The following is a 19,326-nucleotide window of genomic DNA, read 5'->3' on the forward strand; positions in this document are numbered from 1 at the left end:
TGAAGTGTTTTATCTAGAGAACTTGCATCAGAAAAGGCAGTTGTGGAGAAAACCATGTGTTTTCAAGGTATTGAAATGTCCTTTGAAGTATCTAGAGACCAAGGCAATGCCACAGTTTCTTCTTGAGCAGTGTTTTCTTTCTAGTGATAGTGTCATCTCTGCCTTTAAAGATACTATCTTAGAGACATGTAAATTCTTTTAAGGCAGATATTCTGGTTTACAGAGGGGCAGCACATTCTCCAGGTATGATGTGCTATAATCTCCTATTTTTAAGTGTTTTGTTTCTCAGCAGCCTGATGCAAATACACAGGTTTGTCTTACAGCTCCCTGTGAAATGCCAACAAGAATACATTGCTGTTGGGTGCTACAGCTTTTAATCAATTTAGTTTTATATATAAAAGTAATTCCCAAAACTGTTCTTTTATCAGGGTTCTTCATAAGGCATTTCTGAAGGATGTGGCATTTTCTGAGGCTGTGATAAAACATATGTGAAGAAAGATGGCATGTGCTTGCCAGGATCTCAGGGTTTTGGAGGAGCATCATTTCATTTGTTTAATGATCCTACCGTCATAATTTAGAAATCTCATACTTAACCCTTTTGATTTGGATGTTCATCATAAAAAATCTGTTTAAGCAAAGCTGATAGAGACCAGAAATGTGTTCTGTTAGGTCCACTAAGATGATTGGAATAGAAGACAAATTTTCAGGCAGCTAATCAAATTCTTCAGCTACAAACTAGGAGACGCAAGATTTTAAAAAACCCAAACCCAGAGTTGCTCAGAATTTAATTATTTCTACCCTGTTGACTTTTAAGGGTTGGTTTTTTTCAGTTTTTGATACATAGATGTGTTCCAGTGTGTTTAAAACAAGATACAGATCATTATGCATCATGAGTTTGCTCTGGTTGTGGACCCTGTAGAAATAATCCTGGATTCCTAAGGGTCTGTAGACTGTATTTTGAAAGCCACACTCTCTGGCTTCTCAAATGCACCATTGTTACAGATGTAGATATGAAAATATGATCTGTTTGATTACATGTTTCTCAATTAAAACATGGTTCTTGCCAGTAACTCTTCATTAGGAGGGCAGTAGCTAGGCAAGCAGGCACATTCACTGGTCAAATCACCTGTAATTTGTTTTCATTTTTTGTCTTGTATTTTTTCTCATTTCTTTGCACTGGTATTGCCTATGGCTGCTAATGATGATTTAAAAAAAAAAATTAAAAATTTACATGTTAGCCCTGAACTTCTTTTAATGTAGTGCAATAAGATGCCCATAACAAGATACTGTTCAAGGTATAAATTCTTTACTGTGTAGGGAGAAATACCTTCCTCTTTCTGAGTATATTTATTTTATCTTTTCATCTGAGCAATTGAAATCTGAATTTCCCTCTTGTGGTTCTGTACAGAAATTATTAGTTTGTACATCACTTTCTTTTAAACATACAACTGAAGGCCACAGAGAGAGAGATTACTGTTCTTAGACTCCTTTTTTATGTCAAAAATTCTTGCCCAATACCTTGAGCTGTTCAATGTCTTACTCAACACACTGTGAGGAGCACTGGCCAGTGCTATCAGTACTCTGGTCATGGAAATATTCATGACAGCCCTCTTCTTTCAGTGTTTGGTCCTAATTTAAACTGATTTAACACTGCCATAAAAGTACTGATTCCAGGACAGCATTTGATTGCCATTATGCCGATATATCTTGCTGTGCTGGAATGCTCTTTTTTTTCCATACCTACAAAATCTTAAATCATTTTTTTCTGTAGTCACTGTAATTTAGTCAGCATGCTCCCTGCTTTATGGAAGATAAAGTCTTCATGGGCTTGCAGTCAGACTTTTTGAGCAAAATAATAAATTATGTAGGCTCAGAAAAAGCTACTTTTCATCATGTTGACTTCTGAAGACCATATTTAAGGTGCTGAGTGAGGAAACTTGTCAAGTGTTTTTCATGCGCTAGCTGTAAATAAACTGACCTATCTCCATAGCTCCTGTATTCATCCACCATGTAAGTGGGGATATCATTTTTGCCTTTGATCTTGGTATCTCTGATGGAGGGCTTTAGGAGCAGCAGACTGCTCAGTCCAAGTAGAATTGACTTTGAAGTAGGTATTTTCTGGATTCAGATGTTGCATGTTTTCTGTGTGTCTTTTTCAGGACAATGCCAGTGTGAAATCCTCCAGCAGCTTGGAGCCCAATTTGTTTTGTGATGAGGAAATCCCCATTAAATCAGAGGAGGTGGTGACACACATGTGGACTGCTCCCTCCTTCTGTGCTGAACACGCCTATTCCTCTGCTTCTAAAAGCTGCTCTCAAGGTATTTGCTTTTTATGCATTGAGATAAAACTAAGTAGATAACTGGGATGAGTCAGTGAGGAGTGGAACTGCTCTGTTATCCACACTGCTGTACAGGATATGCTGTCTGGAGGAAAGTACAGCAGAGTTACATTGTAGTTAGCTTCCTGATATTTGATACATAAACCTGTGCATATGTGTTTTGGTTGCTACTGTTTCCCACCTTAAAATGTTGTAAAAAATACCGAACTTCTTTTGGGTTTGATCTCTTCCTTTTATCTTCATTTGGCTTTGCCTGGGGAGGTTTAAATTGGATATTAGGAAAAATATCTTCACTGGAAGGGTGGTCAGGCATGGGAACAGGCTGCCTGGTGAAGTGGTGGAATGATGTCCCTGCAAGTGTTTAAAAGACATGTGGATGGGGCCCTTGGGGACATGGTTTAATGGTGGGATTGGCACAGACTCAATAATCTTAGAGGTCTTTCCAGCCTTAAGGACGCTGTGTCTTGGCTCTGTCTGGCAGGTTCTGGCACTCCAAGGAAGCAGCCCCGCAAGAGCCCGCTGGTACCTCGCAGCCTGGAGCCCCCCGTGCTGGAGCTGTCCCCTGGAGCAAAGGCTCAGCTGGAGGATCTGATGATGGTGGGAGATCTGCTGGAGGTGTCTCTGGATGAAACTCAGCACATCTGGAGGATCTTACAGGCCACTCATCCGCCCTCTGAGGACAGGTTTCTTCATGTCATGGAGGTAGGGAGCTCTCTGGTGTGGAACATAAATCCTACCACATTCTGTTGGTGGATTTATATAAATGTGATCTTGAATAGCTGAGTGCTCGGCTTGTCATGTTTGTATTTCACTTGGGGAGAGTAGTAGATTACAGAAAACAACAGAATAAGTGATGCAGAAATTCAGTTCTTGATCACTCATGCTATAGCATTGTCCTCCACAGTTAACCATATTTAGAACAGTTCACTCGAGTAGTTCCATATGCAAACTTTATTTCAGAAGATAACACGTTAAGGGAGGAAACACTCCTCCCATTATGCCTGGAAACAGAACTAATCTGCAAAAGAGTTACAAGAGACATTTAGGAAGATGAAGTTACACTTACCTTATATAACATGATACTTGTATGTTACTGGGGAAAACAAGTTTTGATAATACAGACAATAAGTTTCATATTCTTCCTGAGAATAACATGGACATAGCAATTTTTTATTGATATACTGTGAAGATGTCCTGATTACTTTGCTCAGCTGCCAGTGGATCAGGCAGGTTTATCTGCTGGTTCTGAGGTCTAGTCAGAATCACTTTGCTATGAAGAGAACCCTCTTTTGAAGCTTCAACTCAAGCTGCTGGGTTGAAGAGCCAGAGTGGAACCCCTTTATTATCATCTGTCAGCTGCAGTTAGGGGTCAGTTTGACCATCTGGATTAATGATGGCTTGTTGGGTTACTGAGCTGTACAAGGAAGAACATAAGAAGCTGGTTCTTTCTTGGCTTTTTGGTGCTGTACAGCAATACAAGATGGAAGGTTGCATGCTATGAACAATGAGGTGTCTCATTTTCTGTGTGCCATCCATGCACAGTGAGTTAAAGTGTTGCCAGACTGCATCAGTCAGAAGTGTGGAGTACAAACTGCCCCTGCCTCCCTGTTCTGCTGCTTTACCACCTTTCAGCCCAAAGTGCTACATAAGCTTCATGTTCTTTTAGTGTAATGGTTTTGGCAGGGAGTTGATTGAAAAGCAGTTTTAATGACAGCAAATAGCAATTTATAAATAATATGCCAGACTGTTACATTAATAGTAGAGCAAAGCTTTTTTGCTGGGGAATGGGGTGAGGATTGTAGAGTGTGTGTGCATTACAACTTTTTCTGGTTAACCTTTATGAATACTTGCTTGACCAGAGCTGCTCATTTTGAATTGAATATATTCTATGTCTGTTTACATACAAAATAAGTAGACTTCTGTGAAATAATCTGCAGAGAATTTGGTTTTGGGTGGAGTAGCTATATTAAGTAGTGTACAGTAAACAGTCTCTTTACTGGTTTATAATATGTTCTTAATCTATTAATAATTAAGGTTAAAGTATATAGCTGTATTGACTGAAATCCAGTCAGTCCCATTTGTACAAGGACTATACAAGTGAATCTTTCAGGTATAAATGGGACTTGTCTCTGTGAGTGCTACCTGCAGGGACAGAGCTGGCCAGTTTTAAACACCATTTATGATGTGAATCTGTTATTTAAGAGCTCTTGATGACACCAGGATATTTCCAATGCCTGCCAGTTTGGAAGCCATTCAAATAATGAATGTTGCTTTCTCTTCTTGCTTGAGTTGATGATACATTTTAAGAATTCACCAATTACTCTTTCTTAATCTCCAAAACAGCAGTTGCTTTCTCTGAAAAATAATTACAGGCAAGACTGACCTCGGATGAAAAATAAGCATCTAGCAAATGATTAATCTTCTCAACTTCTATTAAAAACAATGTGAGAAGGGAGCTGTAATTATTGCTTATTTTGCCTTCTTACCCTTACTGATAGTTTGCTTTTTCCACTGGGTATTTTTGGCTGATTGTACTTTGACACAGTTGATAACACTTAGGAATTTTTTTATAGTATGGTGAAAACGAAGTTAAGCTTTTTTTGTGTAGAATTTCTAGCAGTATGTTGTTGACTAGATTTCTTCATGCCATATCAGGGTAAAAGTAGAGGTAAGTACATTTTTCAGACCTTAGGTTTGCAGGAAATTTGTCTTTAAGTAATTTTTTTTTTTTTCTGTGAAGGATGACAGCATGGATGAAAAACCACTGAAAATGAGAGGGAGGGACTCCTCTGAGAGGAAGCGGAAACGAAAACTGGAGAGAGCAGAGCAGTTCTTTGGAGATATGAAGCAAAAATCTAAAGAGCTGAAAAAACTGGAAAAACCCAAGAAGAAGAAGCTAAAACTCACTATGGATAAGACCAAGGAGCTGAACAAGCTGGCAAAGAAACTGGCCAAGGAAGAAGAGCGGAAGAAGAAGCGAGAGAAGGCAGTTGTGGCCAAGGTAGAACTGGCCAAGGAGAGCACAGAGAAGAAGAGAGAGAAGAAGGTTCTGGATATTCCTTCCAAGTATGACTGGTCAGGAGCAGAGGAGTCGGATGATGAGAATGCTGTGTGTGCTGCTCAGAACTGCCAAAGGCCCTGCAAGGACAAAGTGAGTAGTTGCCCCTTAGTTGTGTCACAGGCAATTGTGTGCTAAGTCAGAACCCCTGTGCCAGGGAATATTTAAGTTGAGCAGCATGAGAAACCAAAGTGGTGTGGTTAGAAATGGGAGATGATTGAGTAGTACTTGGTAGGTACAGGGATTTAGCAGATTAAGCTGTAGGACTTCCTTATTCTCTTAGGTACTTCAAAAGAGAGGATGGAAAATTACAATCTGGGAAAAGGTACGCTGTTTTGGTTGGGAAGTTTAACTTCTTCAAGCTGTGTGTTTTTCTGTTGACTCTGTGCAACATGCACTGGCTGATTCAAAGGATTAATTCTGTCATTCAGAAAGAAATGTTCCTAGCTTTACTGTGTTCCTGAGCAGGAGTGGGATGTTAGATGTTCCTAAATGAAATAGATTTTCTGTATTTCTTCCATACACTCTGTGAACAGTGATGTTGCAGGCTGAGTGATCTGCAAACTTCAGTGGTTCATTTTGCTTGTTTGGAGATAAATAATTATTTTAGACTTGATTAGATTATTACAAAGCAAACTTGATCTGCCTCTCTCTGTGGTACTGCCTGCCATGATTGTCAGCTTTTAACACAGACTGATGATCAAAAATGTTTTCAAAATGTTTTTTCTGTACTTTTCTACTTTCAACAGGGGAATGTCATACTTGTCAAAAAATGGCAGATGCAGGAATGTAATGACTGAAGCTGCAGCTGTTGATATCCATTACTAATCACTTTGGAAAAATTTGTTCAGGATTAGTTGGCTACAAACCAAAGTAACATCTGTATGATGATAAAGTTTCTTCATTTTAAATAGGTTGCCACTACTACTGATTTTCTTACACAGCCACTACTGTTTTCCTGATACAGTTTTACATTACCCTGTAAGTGGAAAGCAGAACTACAGCAGTAACAATTTTTATACCAGTACCAGTGGATGCCATTAAAATGGAGGGATCTGTGTTTCTTACCCTGCAAATCAGAGTTTTTGCCCACTGACTCCAATTAACATGTACTTTTATTCAGATAATTACAGAATCCAATCAGTAATCTTTTTTCCTTCCGACGTTCTCACTAATTTTTTGTCTTTTCCAAATTGTTCTACAGCAGGTTCAGCTCAAAGTTTGTGTTGTAGCTTAAATGTTCTGACACTTAGGACTTACATTTACAAAAGCTGCTGTTTGATAATGCAGTCTAAGAGGGTGTGTTTGGAGACTCACCTGAGCTGAGATAACCATCCCTGAGCATTTTAAATGTGTTTTAGCACATCTGAGGAGAGCTGAGTCACCTTCCTCAGGAGTAGAAGAGTGAAGGGGCAAGGTTTGTTGCAAGAGTTAGTTTCCATTAAACTGAACTAGCTGTTCAAACAAGCTCTACAGGGGCATTAAATTTGCCTCAGGGCTTATATTCTTGGTAGCTCTGTTAGGTCTAACAGAAGGTTTTTTCTTCACAGAAACTGTGTTTGTGTGTTGTTCCTCATAACAAGCTGTGTGCTGCTCTCTTGCAGGTGGACTGGGTGCAGTGTGATGGGGGCTGTGATGAGTGGTTCCATCAGGTGTGTGTTGGCGTGTCCCCAGAGATGGCTGAGAATGAGGATTACATCTGTATAAACTGTGCAAAGAAACCCCTGCAGGGGCCCAGCAGCCCTGCCCACGCCTCACCTCCTCCCTTCCTGCTGAGCTACAAACTACCAATGGAAGATCTCAAGGAGACGAGTTAGCAACTGCTCCATGGCCAGAACTTGTTGGGAATGGACCACTGGAACCCTTCAGGAGGAGAGGGGTTTGAGGCTGATGTAGCTCCTGAGCTTCTCTTCAAGGATGTACAGACGTGCAGCAGAGCTGGTCCCTTGGGTGCTGCTGCCTTCCTCCCTGCAGTGCCCTGTCAGGGCACAGAGGCACCCACTGAGCTATGCACACCCTGCCTGAGGAGAGCTCCAGCCAGTGCTTCCTGACCTCGGTGTTTCCATCCTGGAGTGTGGCTGCTGCTCTCAGGACTGAGCAGACTCGAGGCTGTGGGACACTTGAGGGTGTTGGAAGGCCATGTTGGCAGTGGAGCTGGCCTGGAGCTGGTGGGCGTAGGCTGGAGCTCTTAACCTACCTGGTTATCCTGAGGAGGTGACTTTGGAAGTTCTCTTTCACCTCTCCATGCCAACCCAGTGTGTAGAGCAATGTCTTGGGAGAATGAAATTGCCTCCATATCCAGGCAGCTAACACTACACTATAAGGGTGGGAGCAAGTGGATGAATTTCTTTTTATTTCTCTATTGTAGCTAAAGGGCAGAGGAGCTCACAATGGCAAAAATCAGCAAAAGTTCTGTTTACCAAAAAAGAAACCCAACTCTACTCCACTAGGCAAATTGTTTTTCCTCAGTGGGAAACAACTGATCTTCCTGTCCTGAGGAGGGCCAGAAAATAATTGATGATGTCTAGCTAGACCAGAACTTGGGAAGAGCAGAGTGCTTCCCTTTCCACAGGGATGCTCTCTCCTGTTCTAGGCTTTGCTTAGAGTCCTGCACTCCTGCACATTGAAGTTGTGTGGAGCTGGCAAGGAGGTACAGCACCCAGGGCACAGCTTCTGAGATGTGTACCCAGGGATGGGAAGGAAAGAAGACAGCCCACTTACCTCAGAGGTTACACTGACACGTGCTTCTGTGAAAAGTTTCACTCACAACTTTCCAGTATCACCAGGCTACAGGCATGGCCTCCTGTGATACCAGCAAGCAGTCTGCAGATCCTGTTCACAGTGCAAACCCCTCCCTGCTGGCCTTGCTGGGTGTGTACCAGTGTGCAATCAGCAGCAGCTCCTGTTGGAAGTTGCCCCTGGCTCTGCCAGAGGACCAGAGGGCTTGGGGTCATCCTGGGTGACAGTTGTTTTAGTAAATCCATTTTTAAAGAAGGACTTGTTTTTACTTTTTTCTAAATGTCTCAGACTACTGACTTGTTCTATAAATAGATTATTTTTCTTTGATTTTTTTATACTTACCACTGTTAACCAGCAGCACAGACAGAGGTTCACAAAGCAAAAACCTGCCCGTGGGCTTGGGTTTTTTTACTCCATTCCTTCCTTGTAGTACAAGGAATTAGCAGTTACCTTCCCCATTCTAGCTTGACCAGCTGCCTGTGTTTAAATAGGTAAATACATTTCATGTGCTACCTTTGTATTTGGGTTTGTTCCTATTAGTGGGGCATCTGGGCCTTAATGACTCCAGTGGATGCTGGCCTTGTGTATGTGAATGTCTGAAGTCAGCCCTGGGCTGTCTTGTCCCCCTCTCCACTCGCTCCCTATTGTTTCCATTCTTCTGCAGTTCTAGGAGTGTTGTAAGTAGTGTCCAGTCTTACTAGGAGCTGGATTGGGATTTAAAGAAATACTGACAAAAACAAAGGTGTGCTGTCTTGACTGTTCTGTGTCCCTTCTCTTGTTCTCTGATGTTTGGAAGTTTATTTATTTGGCAGAATTATCCATCCAAAAAAAAGAAAAACCAACTCAGCTCAGGTAGACAGAACTTTATTGTTTTCTTCTATGTGTGCCTGCTACCTGGGAAGAGGGAAGTGTGCAAAAGGAAAAGAAATAAGATGGAGCACAGAAGATCCAGAGTCTTGGGAGCTTTGAGTGCAAATTGGACACAGACTTCTAATCCCTGCTCCCCAAAGACTTAATGTGATGTTAAAAGCAAAAGCAAGCTGTGGTTAAGCATGTGGCTGAACGGGCACCCTAGCAAATTTAAGAGTATTATTTGTTTACTTATTTATGAAGGAGTCTATGCTTTAGATAGACATACCATCTTTTGCCTCCAATTACTTTTTTTTGTTTTCTTCTCAATGTACACTTAGTTTTGGTAAACTGATTGAAGCAGTTGTTACTTTTCCTTCAAGCTTTAACTGACGGTACTACATAAATGTTTCCCCATATGGAGTGGATCAATGATCTGTCACAGATGTTTAATCGTTCCAGAAGTAGACTAGTACAAGATTTCTTAAAGAATCCCAGTGTTCTGTATTCTTTCCTGACTCCTAGAATTTGTGACACAGCAGGGGAAATATGGTTAGCATCTCCTGTTACCCACTGAGCATATCCTGGTATCCATTCCTGCATTCTCTGTTGCAATGAAGTCGTTGTATGTAATTGCCATCAACTGGAAAAGAGATCTTTGAGTAAACCTGCATTGCATGTTCCTGTTTCTCTGTGTAGAAGGTGTGCTGGAGAGTGTTGACAGAAGCACTGGTGACAGCAAGATGGAAGCAAACAGCTCTACAATGCAACTGTGGTCGTTGTGCTTGTAACAAGCAGAGGAAAGAAAGAGCAAACAACAGAAATGTGCAAATCATATGCAAAAGTCACGTTTTTAGTAGCTGTTTTTCATGTAGCCACGTGGAGAGCCTCTCTTCCACTGTTGGAAGGAGGTTGCCACACTTTTCTCTGGTCACGCATGTCTTGTCTGCTTTTGGATAAGGTGTTCATAAACTGAAGACCATTATTAGCTTTACATCTTATTGTTTTAAGCTTGTTTTTTAAGAGCGTAATTCCTATCAAAGGATTGCTGATAGTATGAACTTATGAATAAATGTTAACTTTTGGAAAAACCTGTAGTTTAGTGGTTGAAAAACCCAAAGCTACAGCTGTGGTGTTGTCTCCAGATCCTAGGGGTTTGAATTTTTATACAAGCATATCCAGAGAAGCCAGCCAAAGCCAAGATAAAAATGTTCTTACAGGTCTGCTACAGCTGTGGGAAAACTCTCTCATGCTTTAGGGACAAAATCTCAGTACACAAAAATATTATCTCATTTATCTAGAAAGGTGCATGTCTTAATGGTGTAGTCTACAAAGGCTGCTTGCCACTGCTGCTGTTATTTCTTTTCATGTGTCTTGATACAAAAGGTCAAAAAAATTTACCTGAGCTGTTGTGAGGAGGCCAGGGCTTGAGTTGTATAGCTTGTACAAACTATGTGTTTTCAGGTTTTTCTTGTAAAAAACAGAGCCTGGAATTTGGCAGCTTTGCTTGCAGAGAGATAAATGTCACTGCTGACATTCAGCACCATTGCCTTTAGGATTTATGCTTTTGACAGATCTGTAGCTGAATGCTGGTGCAGCCTGGACCATTGGTAATGAAGATTTAAGAGTCCTCAGCAACTTAATATTGCTGATATTATGGGAATTATCTGAAGGGATTGGAACACAGTCACACAGCATAAGGTAACAGGCACTTGGCTGTTTTATCAGCCACGCTGTGAAACTTGCACTGATCTTTTCAGTTTTTAGAATCATGGAGTAATTTAGGTTGGAGGGCACTTCTGCAGATCATCTGGGTCAACCTCCTGACCAGAGCAGTGGTGACTTTAGAAGTAGGTATAATTTTTCAGGGTTGTGCCCAGTAAAATTTTGAGCATTTCCAGGGGTGAGCGTTCAACAACTTCTCTGTTTTCCCATTTGGTTTTGTAGCATCTTCAGTGCAAAATTCACTTGCTGTAATGTGCCTGTTGCCAGTCTGGCTCTGCATTGTCTCTAATCATCCCTTAGGTAGTTGGGGACTGCAGGTCCTGCAGCCTTGGTTTCCAAGCTGAACAAATCCAGCTCAGCCTCACTTGAGCCATGGCGTGAGCTGCAGCCTTCTGACAGTCTTGTTGGTCCCTGTTGCAGGTTGCTCAATGTATGGAGGAGCCCAAAACTGGGTGTGTTACTCCAGGTACAGCTTAAAAGTGTTGAATACAGGGGGGAATTACTTCCTTTCACCCGCTGCTCGTACTTTGGCTGTGCAGCCTGCTACAGGGCTGGCCTGTATGGCTGCAAGTACTGCTGACTACTTCTCATTCTGGCTAATGTTAGGTCAAGATCTTCTCAGATACAGGACTTAAACTTTCCATCAGCACATCACTTCAGCCAGCAAAGATCCAACTGAATGGGAGTTCCCTCCTCCTGTGTTTTGGGCTCTGCTGCTCCACTCCTCTGCCAGCACTGTTTGATGCCATCTGAGTTGCTTTGTACCACTGCCCAGGTGGGTAAGAAGAAACACCTGAGCTACTGCACTTGCAGCTGTCTCTAAGCTTTCAGATTGGTGACTGCTGAAGCCTGAGTATTGAAGTCCACCCCATTTTTTGCTGCCATTGTAGGTTGTCCATCCACTCCCCCAAGTTTGTTTTTGCTCTAAGCAGGGTGAACACCCACTGCTGTCCCCTTGTCCATAGAGTTCATCACAGCTAGGTTGGCTAAGGTTAGAGTGGTGACTGTTCCCTTATCTGAACCCCTGGTGGAGAAGTGCAGTCACTGCCTGATGCTGAAGGAGCAGCCCCAGGTGAGAGTGCGGTGCCGCTGCTCTCACCTGCTGCCAGAAGGGGAGGCTCCACAGGTGTAACCCATTTCCAGGTTTGTATCTCACTGGTAAGGTTTGAGCACACTCCACTTTCTCACTTTCTGGGTTTTCACTGGATTCCTCTGGCTTCTGCTAAAATAGTGTTGGAATGGTCAGACTGGGATTTATGCCATTTAGAGAGTACTCAAAACTGAACAAATAACGGAAGAGTGCACAGCCACAGGGAAAATGTTCATAATGTACAGGATTTTTTTTCTCTTGCTGAGTAACGTGATTTTAGGGAGATGATGGGTCAGATTCCTCTTTGGAGCAGAAAGAGGGCATGACCTTTGTGTAACTCCTGTTTACAGTGTGCAGAGAGTGCTGCTGGACAAGCAACACCCGAGATTTCTGCAAAAAGGAGCTCACTTTGCTTTGCCCTAAGCAGCAGCTGTTCCATATCCCTGTTTCTCAGTTCTGGTCATCTCAGAGAAAAAATTGTTTCTTTGCTTTTTGCTTTTGTCCCCTAGGGCTTTTCCATTACCCCTTGGGCAGTCCCTGTTCTCAGGGAGGTGAGGCCAGAAGAAATCAGCACAAACTCCCTTTGCAGACTTTTATTTTGCTCCTCCCAAGCTGCTTTTCCTTTGCAGCAGGGCGGTCTCACCTCCCACCCTCCTGGGGCTGCCTGGCTGTGTGACTGCAGACTGTCATTGGCATCACTAGGGCCAGATTTGGGCAGCAATAAAACAGCCATTTCTTGGTTTGTTTGTGTGAATCCACAGGTTCTGTTCTGGCCCTAGGGGGTGTGCAGTTCAAACCTGGTAGCAAGAACCTTTCAAGGTAAATCAAAATATCAAAGACGAGTCTCTTTTTTCCTCTAGATCTCAGTTATGGTGAGCACCAAAACTAAAAGTTCCACACGTTTTCAAGTAATTCTCCCATTTGAACACATCACCGTGTCTTTTATGTTTTCCTATTTCCTTTCCTCATCACCATGAAAGCTTTGTGACAGGCTTATGAAACCACAATCTCAGCACTTGTCAGATGATTGGCAAGCAGTGCCTGACCCTCTGTGTTAGCTTGCAGGGATCAGGAATGAAGTGTCCTTGTCAAAAAGAGCTGTGATGCCTTGAGCCTCTCTGGCTGGAGGGAAGTAATTCGTGTTCATGGTGGAAATACTTGTGTTTGGGTGTGCTTCCCCATGGGACCTCTTGATCTGGTGAGTCCCCTGAGCATCACTGAATTCATGGTGGCCAAAGGGTGATGTGCCTTGGAATTTGACAGTCAAAAGTGACAAAGAGTGAAGCTCATGAGCCTTTTTGTTCCCTCAAAAGGGCTCTCAAGCCACCTTCTCTTTTAGTGTGGGTGCAGTGAGTGAGCCCAAACCCTTGTGCCTCTGCTGAACCCTCTGTCCCTCGTGCCTGGGCACCCATTCCCTGCTGCCCTGCTCCACTGCCACTCCTCCCTTGGCTGCAAGGGACAGCTTTCTGCACCCATCAGCTGCATCTATTTTGAAGCTGAACTTTTTCATCTCTGGCACTCATCAATAGAAAAATAAGATTGCCTTAAGCTATCAAGCCTGACAGATTATTTTTTTATTTTTAATTTTTTTTCTTTGAAGAAAAATAAGCCTGAAAGAGGTTTGGTGCCATATGTTGCAACTGACTACCAGATCAGGAATGACTTGTAGGCAGGGCATCAGCCATGGTGTGAAGGTTTGTGGTTCCTGCTTCAGGCAGAATTCCCTCCACCTGGGAAGCTGAGTGGAGGCTCCAGGTTGTGCTGAGGTTGTGTCTCAGAGCCCCCTCAGTGCAGGGGATGAGTGCAGCCCCTTTCCTGTGCCTGCAGGGGCCTCAGCAGGGCAGGTGAGAGAAGCACAGCTTCCTCTGCTTCCTCTTCCTCTGCCTGGAGCTGCTGGTGACCAGAGACAAAGCAAGAGACAAACTCTGCTGCTGAACAGTGGCTCTCACTCACCCCTTGTGCTCAGACAAGGCCTGCCTGTGATGTTTTTAACAGAGAACATCTTCTGACAGTGCAAGGATTTGTAAAAACTCTGCTGTAATTCTGATTTTTGGAAGCTGGAGAAACTGAACTCAAATTTTATTTCTTTTTGACCCTTTTTTTAATGCCCAAGTTTTCACTTTGTCAACTTTTGCATAGAAAACTTGTTCTTCAAAAAATTTCTGAAGACTTATCACCCTGTCAAACAATGACTAGCTGGATGTTGGATTCCCCTGAATGAAAACTCTGTGTTCTGAGTAGGTACCAGCCCAGTAGTTGTAAATTACAAAGTATCTTTTTTTCCTTTACTTTTTAAAGTATTCAAGTAAGTATGAACAGATGCTCTGACACCACTGCCCAAATCTTGATTGTTTAAAAGCAGATTATGGGCTTTTTCTCAGGAATCAGTTAAGCACAGCCCTGTCTAACCTCTGAGAAAAGTTTTTCCTTTTCCCTTGCATGTTCCCTTGCAGGGGCATGCAAATCCCTGCCCTGTCAATGGCTTTGATGTTGTTGTTCCTGCAGGCAGGTGCTTTCAGATTTACATTTTCACCTCAAAGGAGTAGAATGTGCAGAGCATGAGGAAAGACCATAAGTGGTCCCAATACACAGCTCCCTTTCTATCCCTCAGTTTACCCTGTACCTAATCTGCTCATCCTGTGCCTCTCACACCACTGCTGCAATTATCATTTCCTTTGGTAATTGGTTCTTGATGTGAAAATGTCCTCCACTTGTTTCCTTGGCTGCAACGTCAAACTGGTGAGTTTTAACTTCTTGATGCAGCCATCAGTTTTCACATCAGGAGGCCCATGACTAGATTTTGGAAGAGAACAACTTCTGCCCTCTCCCTAAAATGTGTTCAGGCTCTACCCTCACAATTACTCTGCAAGGGTTTGTTCAGGTTGCTGGTGAAGTGGCAATAGAAAAGAGGCCTGAGAACTGGTGGTACCTGATGGAGTTGAGGGAAAGTAGAAGGAGATGCTAAAAAAATTGAAGTCTTCAGGCTCAGGAGTCTTTGCTTGCTACTCAGCTCCTGCTTATGTTACGTTGTGTTTTATTATTTTATAAATATACATATAGATATCTGTATTATGTGCTTACAAGGGGATAACCTTGCAGCCCTTACTTATGTGCTTATAAGGGAATAACTTTCATTTTGCCTATAAAGAAATCAGGATACTTTTTAATTCTGAGCAGAAAAGCTCTTTTCCTTGCTCATGAGTGCACACTGCCAGTGTTTAATGGGAACAGAGCACTAAGAAGCCAAAGCTGAGGTAAGATGCACATCTGCCTGCTGCACTGTGGTTTGTCCATGCAGAGCTGTGTGTTCCTGCTTCAGTTTTGGGTTTGGTGCTCCTGACACCCCCAAGGAGCACCTGCTGCTTTTATCCTGCTCTGGGGGAAGCTGCTGGCACTGGGCAGAGCCAGGGGAGGGAGTGATGACAGGAACCTGCAGCTCTGGAATTCCTGCAGCAACCAAAGCAGCTCTAGGGGCACTGTTCTTCTGGTCTCAACTCATCTCCTCCTCTGCTCTGCCCTGGTCATAGAGAGGGACAAAGCAGCACACTGTCACCCACACACAGGGCTGTGGCAGTGAGATCCTCAGGAGAAGGTTTCCAGCACTCTGAGCAGTCCCTGAGCTCTGGCTCATGCAGGAATGTCACCCATTTATCTCCAGTGTGCAGAGCACAGTGTCCACACAGAGGATCTCCCTCACAAATCCAGCCCCAGAAATGAGGACAGCTTCTCCCAGCCTCAGGATTGTGGTTCTCCAAGCCATGTTTTAGAAGCTGTCTCTGAATGAGGTTGGTTGAAAGCCTGCTGTAGGATCTTCTGTCATGCAGGAACTGCAGGCCCTGGATTTTTGCTTCTGCTGCTGTAGTATCAAAATGTGTCTTCCTGTCTGGGACAGAGCTTAGTGGCTCAAGCAGGAGCCAATCCTTTGTGCACACTTTGGCTTCTTTCTCTGCTGAGCATTCTCCAGGTTCCTGTAACATGCCAGCCAGTGTCAATTATCCCCTCTAATTATCCCCTTTCTGTCCCTATTGGTGACAATTTTGCTCACTACAGCCATGGTTGCTTTAAGCTAAACAACATTTTCAGGCTGAACAGGCCGGTAGCAGGGGGGTTATTAGATGGAGGAAATGCATCCTATTTGCTCTGGCCTGTGGTTCCCAGATGATAAAATGGGAAATTTTTGTGTTCCTGAAGCTGGGAGGTGCTCACAGGATTGCAGTGCCTCAGTACAGATGGAGGCACCTTGTCCTGAGTGACAGAGGAGCAGAGAGGGGCACAGATGCTCTTAGTGCTCAGCAAAGCCCAGAAATGGCTGATGGTTTTTTGTGTTGGGAATGTGAAGCAGCAGCAGTTGTGCTTAGGCTGCTCTCCTGAAAAGATTTTGGTGCTTTGGGCCATAATTCATTTTAAAGTAGCTGCTACTTGCACAGCAGCAAAATGTTGTGCTTGTCTCCCTGTAAACCTCTCCCTCTCTTTTCTCCTCATTCCTCCAAGTAGGTGCCTTTTGAAACTCTCCTCTTTTTAGCTTTGAACTACTTTCCAGGTGGCTGGAGGTGGCTTGGTGCTCTGGAGGAGAGAAATCCAACACTTATTCCCTGCTCAGCTGGACAAAGATGTGAAGCAAGACCAGACCTGGGAGTAGGTTCTGCAGCTGTTACCAGAGCATGAAGTATCAGCAGTCCTGGGGTGGGCTGGGGCCAGTTCTCATGCACATCTGTCCCAGACAAAGTCCAAGGACCATTTTATCGCTAGAGCCTTTTGTTTCCACATTTGCTTTCTTTGGGCTGGAAGCTCTTCCCTGCTAGCACAGCCACAGCTGCTGCTGGAAGACTGGGATCAAGCTGCAGGCAGAAATCTTGGCAGATGTTCTAAGGTAAAGAGAAAGGAGCAAAACACAGCATGGATCAATAGCCTTTAGGGTTTTCCAGCCCTTTTCCTGGCTGAGGTGTAAGGCCCTCTGACAGTGACCCCCCTGGTCCAGAGCTCTTGCTCTTCTCCAAATTGGGTGTTGGGGAGAAGTGTCCAAGCCAGCTGTGCCACAGCTGTACAGCTGCTCAGTGCCTGGCAGCCTGCCTGGACCTGGAGGCTGCTGCAGGACCTGCTCTGAGGCTTTGCTCCAGCAGGGACTGTCCCCATAAAGGGTGGCTGACAGCCAGGGCTGGTGCTGGAGGAGTGTCCTGCTCTGCTGCCATCACCAGCCCTGTGCTCAGAGATTGCTAATTTAATTAATAATAGGCTAATCTATTCCACAGCCTCTCGTTTCACACCTTTTCAGGGAATGCCACCCACAAAGCGCCACCTTGTGCCATCCCAGGGGGTGCCATGAGGGTGGTGCTTGTGGGACAGGTGCCACCATCAGTGCTGCCACTTGCCAGCCCTTGTGGCACTGCAAGGTGCCCTGCAGCTGCCCAGGGGGGCTCAGCTTGCAGGATTCCAGGTGGCACACTCTGCTTCAAAAGCTCTCACCTGGTGTTCTCCTTATTCCTATTTGTGTGTGTGTCCAAATAATTTTGAATGGTGTTATCTTGGTAGATCTCTGGGTGAAGTTGTTTTCCTGTTACTACAGCATGCATATTACCTAGTTTGTTAATTTTTAATATTTTTAAGATCCACATTTTTCCATTTCTCTTATTTGTTTCTTGCAAACCTGTTTGGTAAAGCTTTGTAACTTACTGTCCTTATTCTTCCCCTTGCCTTAGGGGAAGAAATTACACTGAAAATCTTGGACATTGAGATTTCATCCTTAGCATTTTTTCCTTTCAATTTTTCATTGCCCTTAATGGGTTGATTAAAGTCCCTCTCAATTTCTTTGCCTTCTACCATTTCAAAAATATGTATTGAAAGTATATTTTATTTTCTGTAGTCTTAACTGATTCTTTGTGGCATTGTTGGTTTTTTCTCTATTTTCTGTAAAAAAAAAAAAAAAAATTAAAAATGAGTCTTTCAAGTTGCATCTCCCAGAACCACATGGACTTTTTCTTAGTTCACCCCAGAACATATGTAAAGTGATGCTTTAAAGATGCTTTGCTCAGGATTTTCCAGCTTGCTTTTGCATTTGTAGATTTCATATCTCCCCTTGCTGCTTCTGTTTACACTGAATATTTGTTTTCATTTTCGGGTTATTGTTGTGTTCAGTGCAGCCTTATCACATGGGGTGCCAGTCAAATAGTCTGTAATTGACTGCACACTTTCCTATCATAGCCTATTAGCTCCTGCCAATTAACTTGTTGTGCTGTTGATAAGATTATTGCTATCTCTGTGCTGCAGTAATTGTGCTTACCCAGGGATATTCATGCAGTGGTGCTGACTAATGCAATCGTTTGAAATTTAAATTATAGTTTGAAAATCTAGAGAAATATTTCCTTAATCTCCTCTCTCTTACAAAAATCTGTTGCACAAGTCAAGATATTATTTGTCTTTACTGTTGTTCTCAATCCCTGCATTCTTACCCTATTTAACCGCTGCACTATTCACTGTGAGATGGTTTCTGCACAAAATGGGATGTTGTCTGTTTCTCACCATATTGCATGATTTCTCTTCTGGAAGAGGAATTATGGGAAAACAATCTTCCCTGGTTTTCAAGAATCACTGATTTGAGGAGTGGAGATGTTTTATTTGGACCACCATGTTTAATTGCTGTGGAAGAGGAGCAGCTCTGTGTGGACTTGTCTGTTTCCTTTCCAAACAATATTCTGTGGTAATGGCCATGGGTACCATGTTTAATTAACCATGCTAAAAGGGAGGAAAAGGTATTTAAATTTATTTTAAATCTGAATTTTTCATCAAATGGCATTAGTTGTTACATTGTGAGATGTAGTGCATAACATATTCATCTTCTCTGGACCTTTGTTGTCACCTTCTTTTCAACCAAGGCATCTGTTCCTGGAAGGAGCTCCTGAGGAGTTGTTGCATATTTGATCACTCCTTGGTTAAGGAATTAATTCCTTACCTGTCCCTGCCTCTCTTCCATTTCTGTTTCTCCTGCAGGAGCTCTGGTGTTGTGTGGATTTACCACAGATTCATGTGATGAAACCACGGTGCTTGCTGGTTCTTTCTTGTTCTTCTACCATCTCAGACTGCCTGCACACATTTTCCTGCCACTTTACACACCTCACACAAGGACACTGACCCCAAGAGCATAATTTTCTTCCCTGTTCTCTCTTGCCTCAGATATTTATCAACAGACGTAATAAAAATACTTTAAAACCTTGCCTCATGTACATCCTTGGAGTGTCACAGTGGTAACTTATCCACCATCTATGATACCTGGTTCTGTTTGCCTCTTTTATGGAGCCTAATGTCATCATTACCTGCTGTAATCCCTAGACTTTGGGATATTCTGGAGCAAGAACAGCTCATTTCACAGCCCACTGCTGGGTGTGCATAACTGGGGCTGGTCGTCTCCTTGCTGTGAAACTTTTCATCCGCTGCTTGTCTGTTCCCATTGCAGCTTCCAGGGATGGGGCAGTGCTGCTTCTGGACAAGACCAGTGGCAAAGATCCCTGTGTGTGAGGTAAGAGACTTTGCCC

At 43.2% G+C, this 19,326-nt stretch overlaps 2 protein-coding genes across 3 annotated transcripts in view; both read left to right on the forward strand.

The window, feature by feature from the left end:
- The window catches only part of KDM5A (lysine demethylase 5A), a 49,299-nt gene extending 39,117 nt beyond the window's left edge, over positions 1-10,182 (forward strand). For both annotated transcript variants that reach the window (XM_058804508.1, XM_058804510.1), the window contains exons 25-28: positions 2,160-2,319; positions 2,821-3,041; positions 5,080-5,490; positions 7,002-10,182. In XM_058804508.1, the coding sequence (XP_058660491.1) occupies positions 2,160-2,319; positions 2,821-3,041; positions 5,080-5,490; positions 7,002-7,214 (1,005 nt within the window). In that variant the 3' untranslated portion in view covers positions 7,215-10,182. The remainder of the gene's footprint in view (positions 1-2,159; positions 2,320-2,820; positions 3,042-5,079; positions 5,491-7,001) is intronic.
- A 9,089-nt stretch (positions 10,183-19,271) lies between these two features.
- Positions 19,272-19,326, forward strand: part of SLC6A13 (solute carrier family 6 member 13) — a 32,344-nt gene continuing 32,289 nt past the window's right edge. Inside the window, 1 exon segment of the mRNA XM_058806157.1 lies at positions 19,272-19,310. The gene's annotated coding sequence lies outside the window, so the exon portion shown is untranslated.

The sequence above is a fragment of the Ammospiza caudacuta genome, chromosome 5, assembly GCF_027887145.1.
Source record: "Ammospiza caudacuta isolate bAmmCau1 chromosome 5, bAmmCau1.pri, whole genome shotgun sequence".
NCBI lineage: Eukaryota > Metazoa > Chordata > Aves > Passeriformes > Passerellidae > Ammospiza > Ammospiza caudacuta.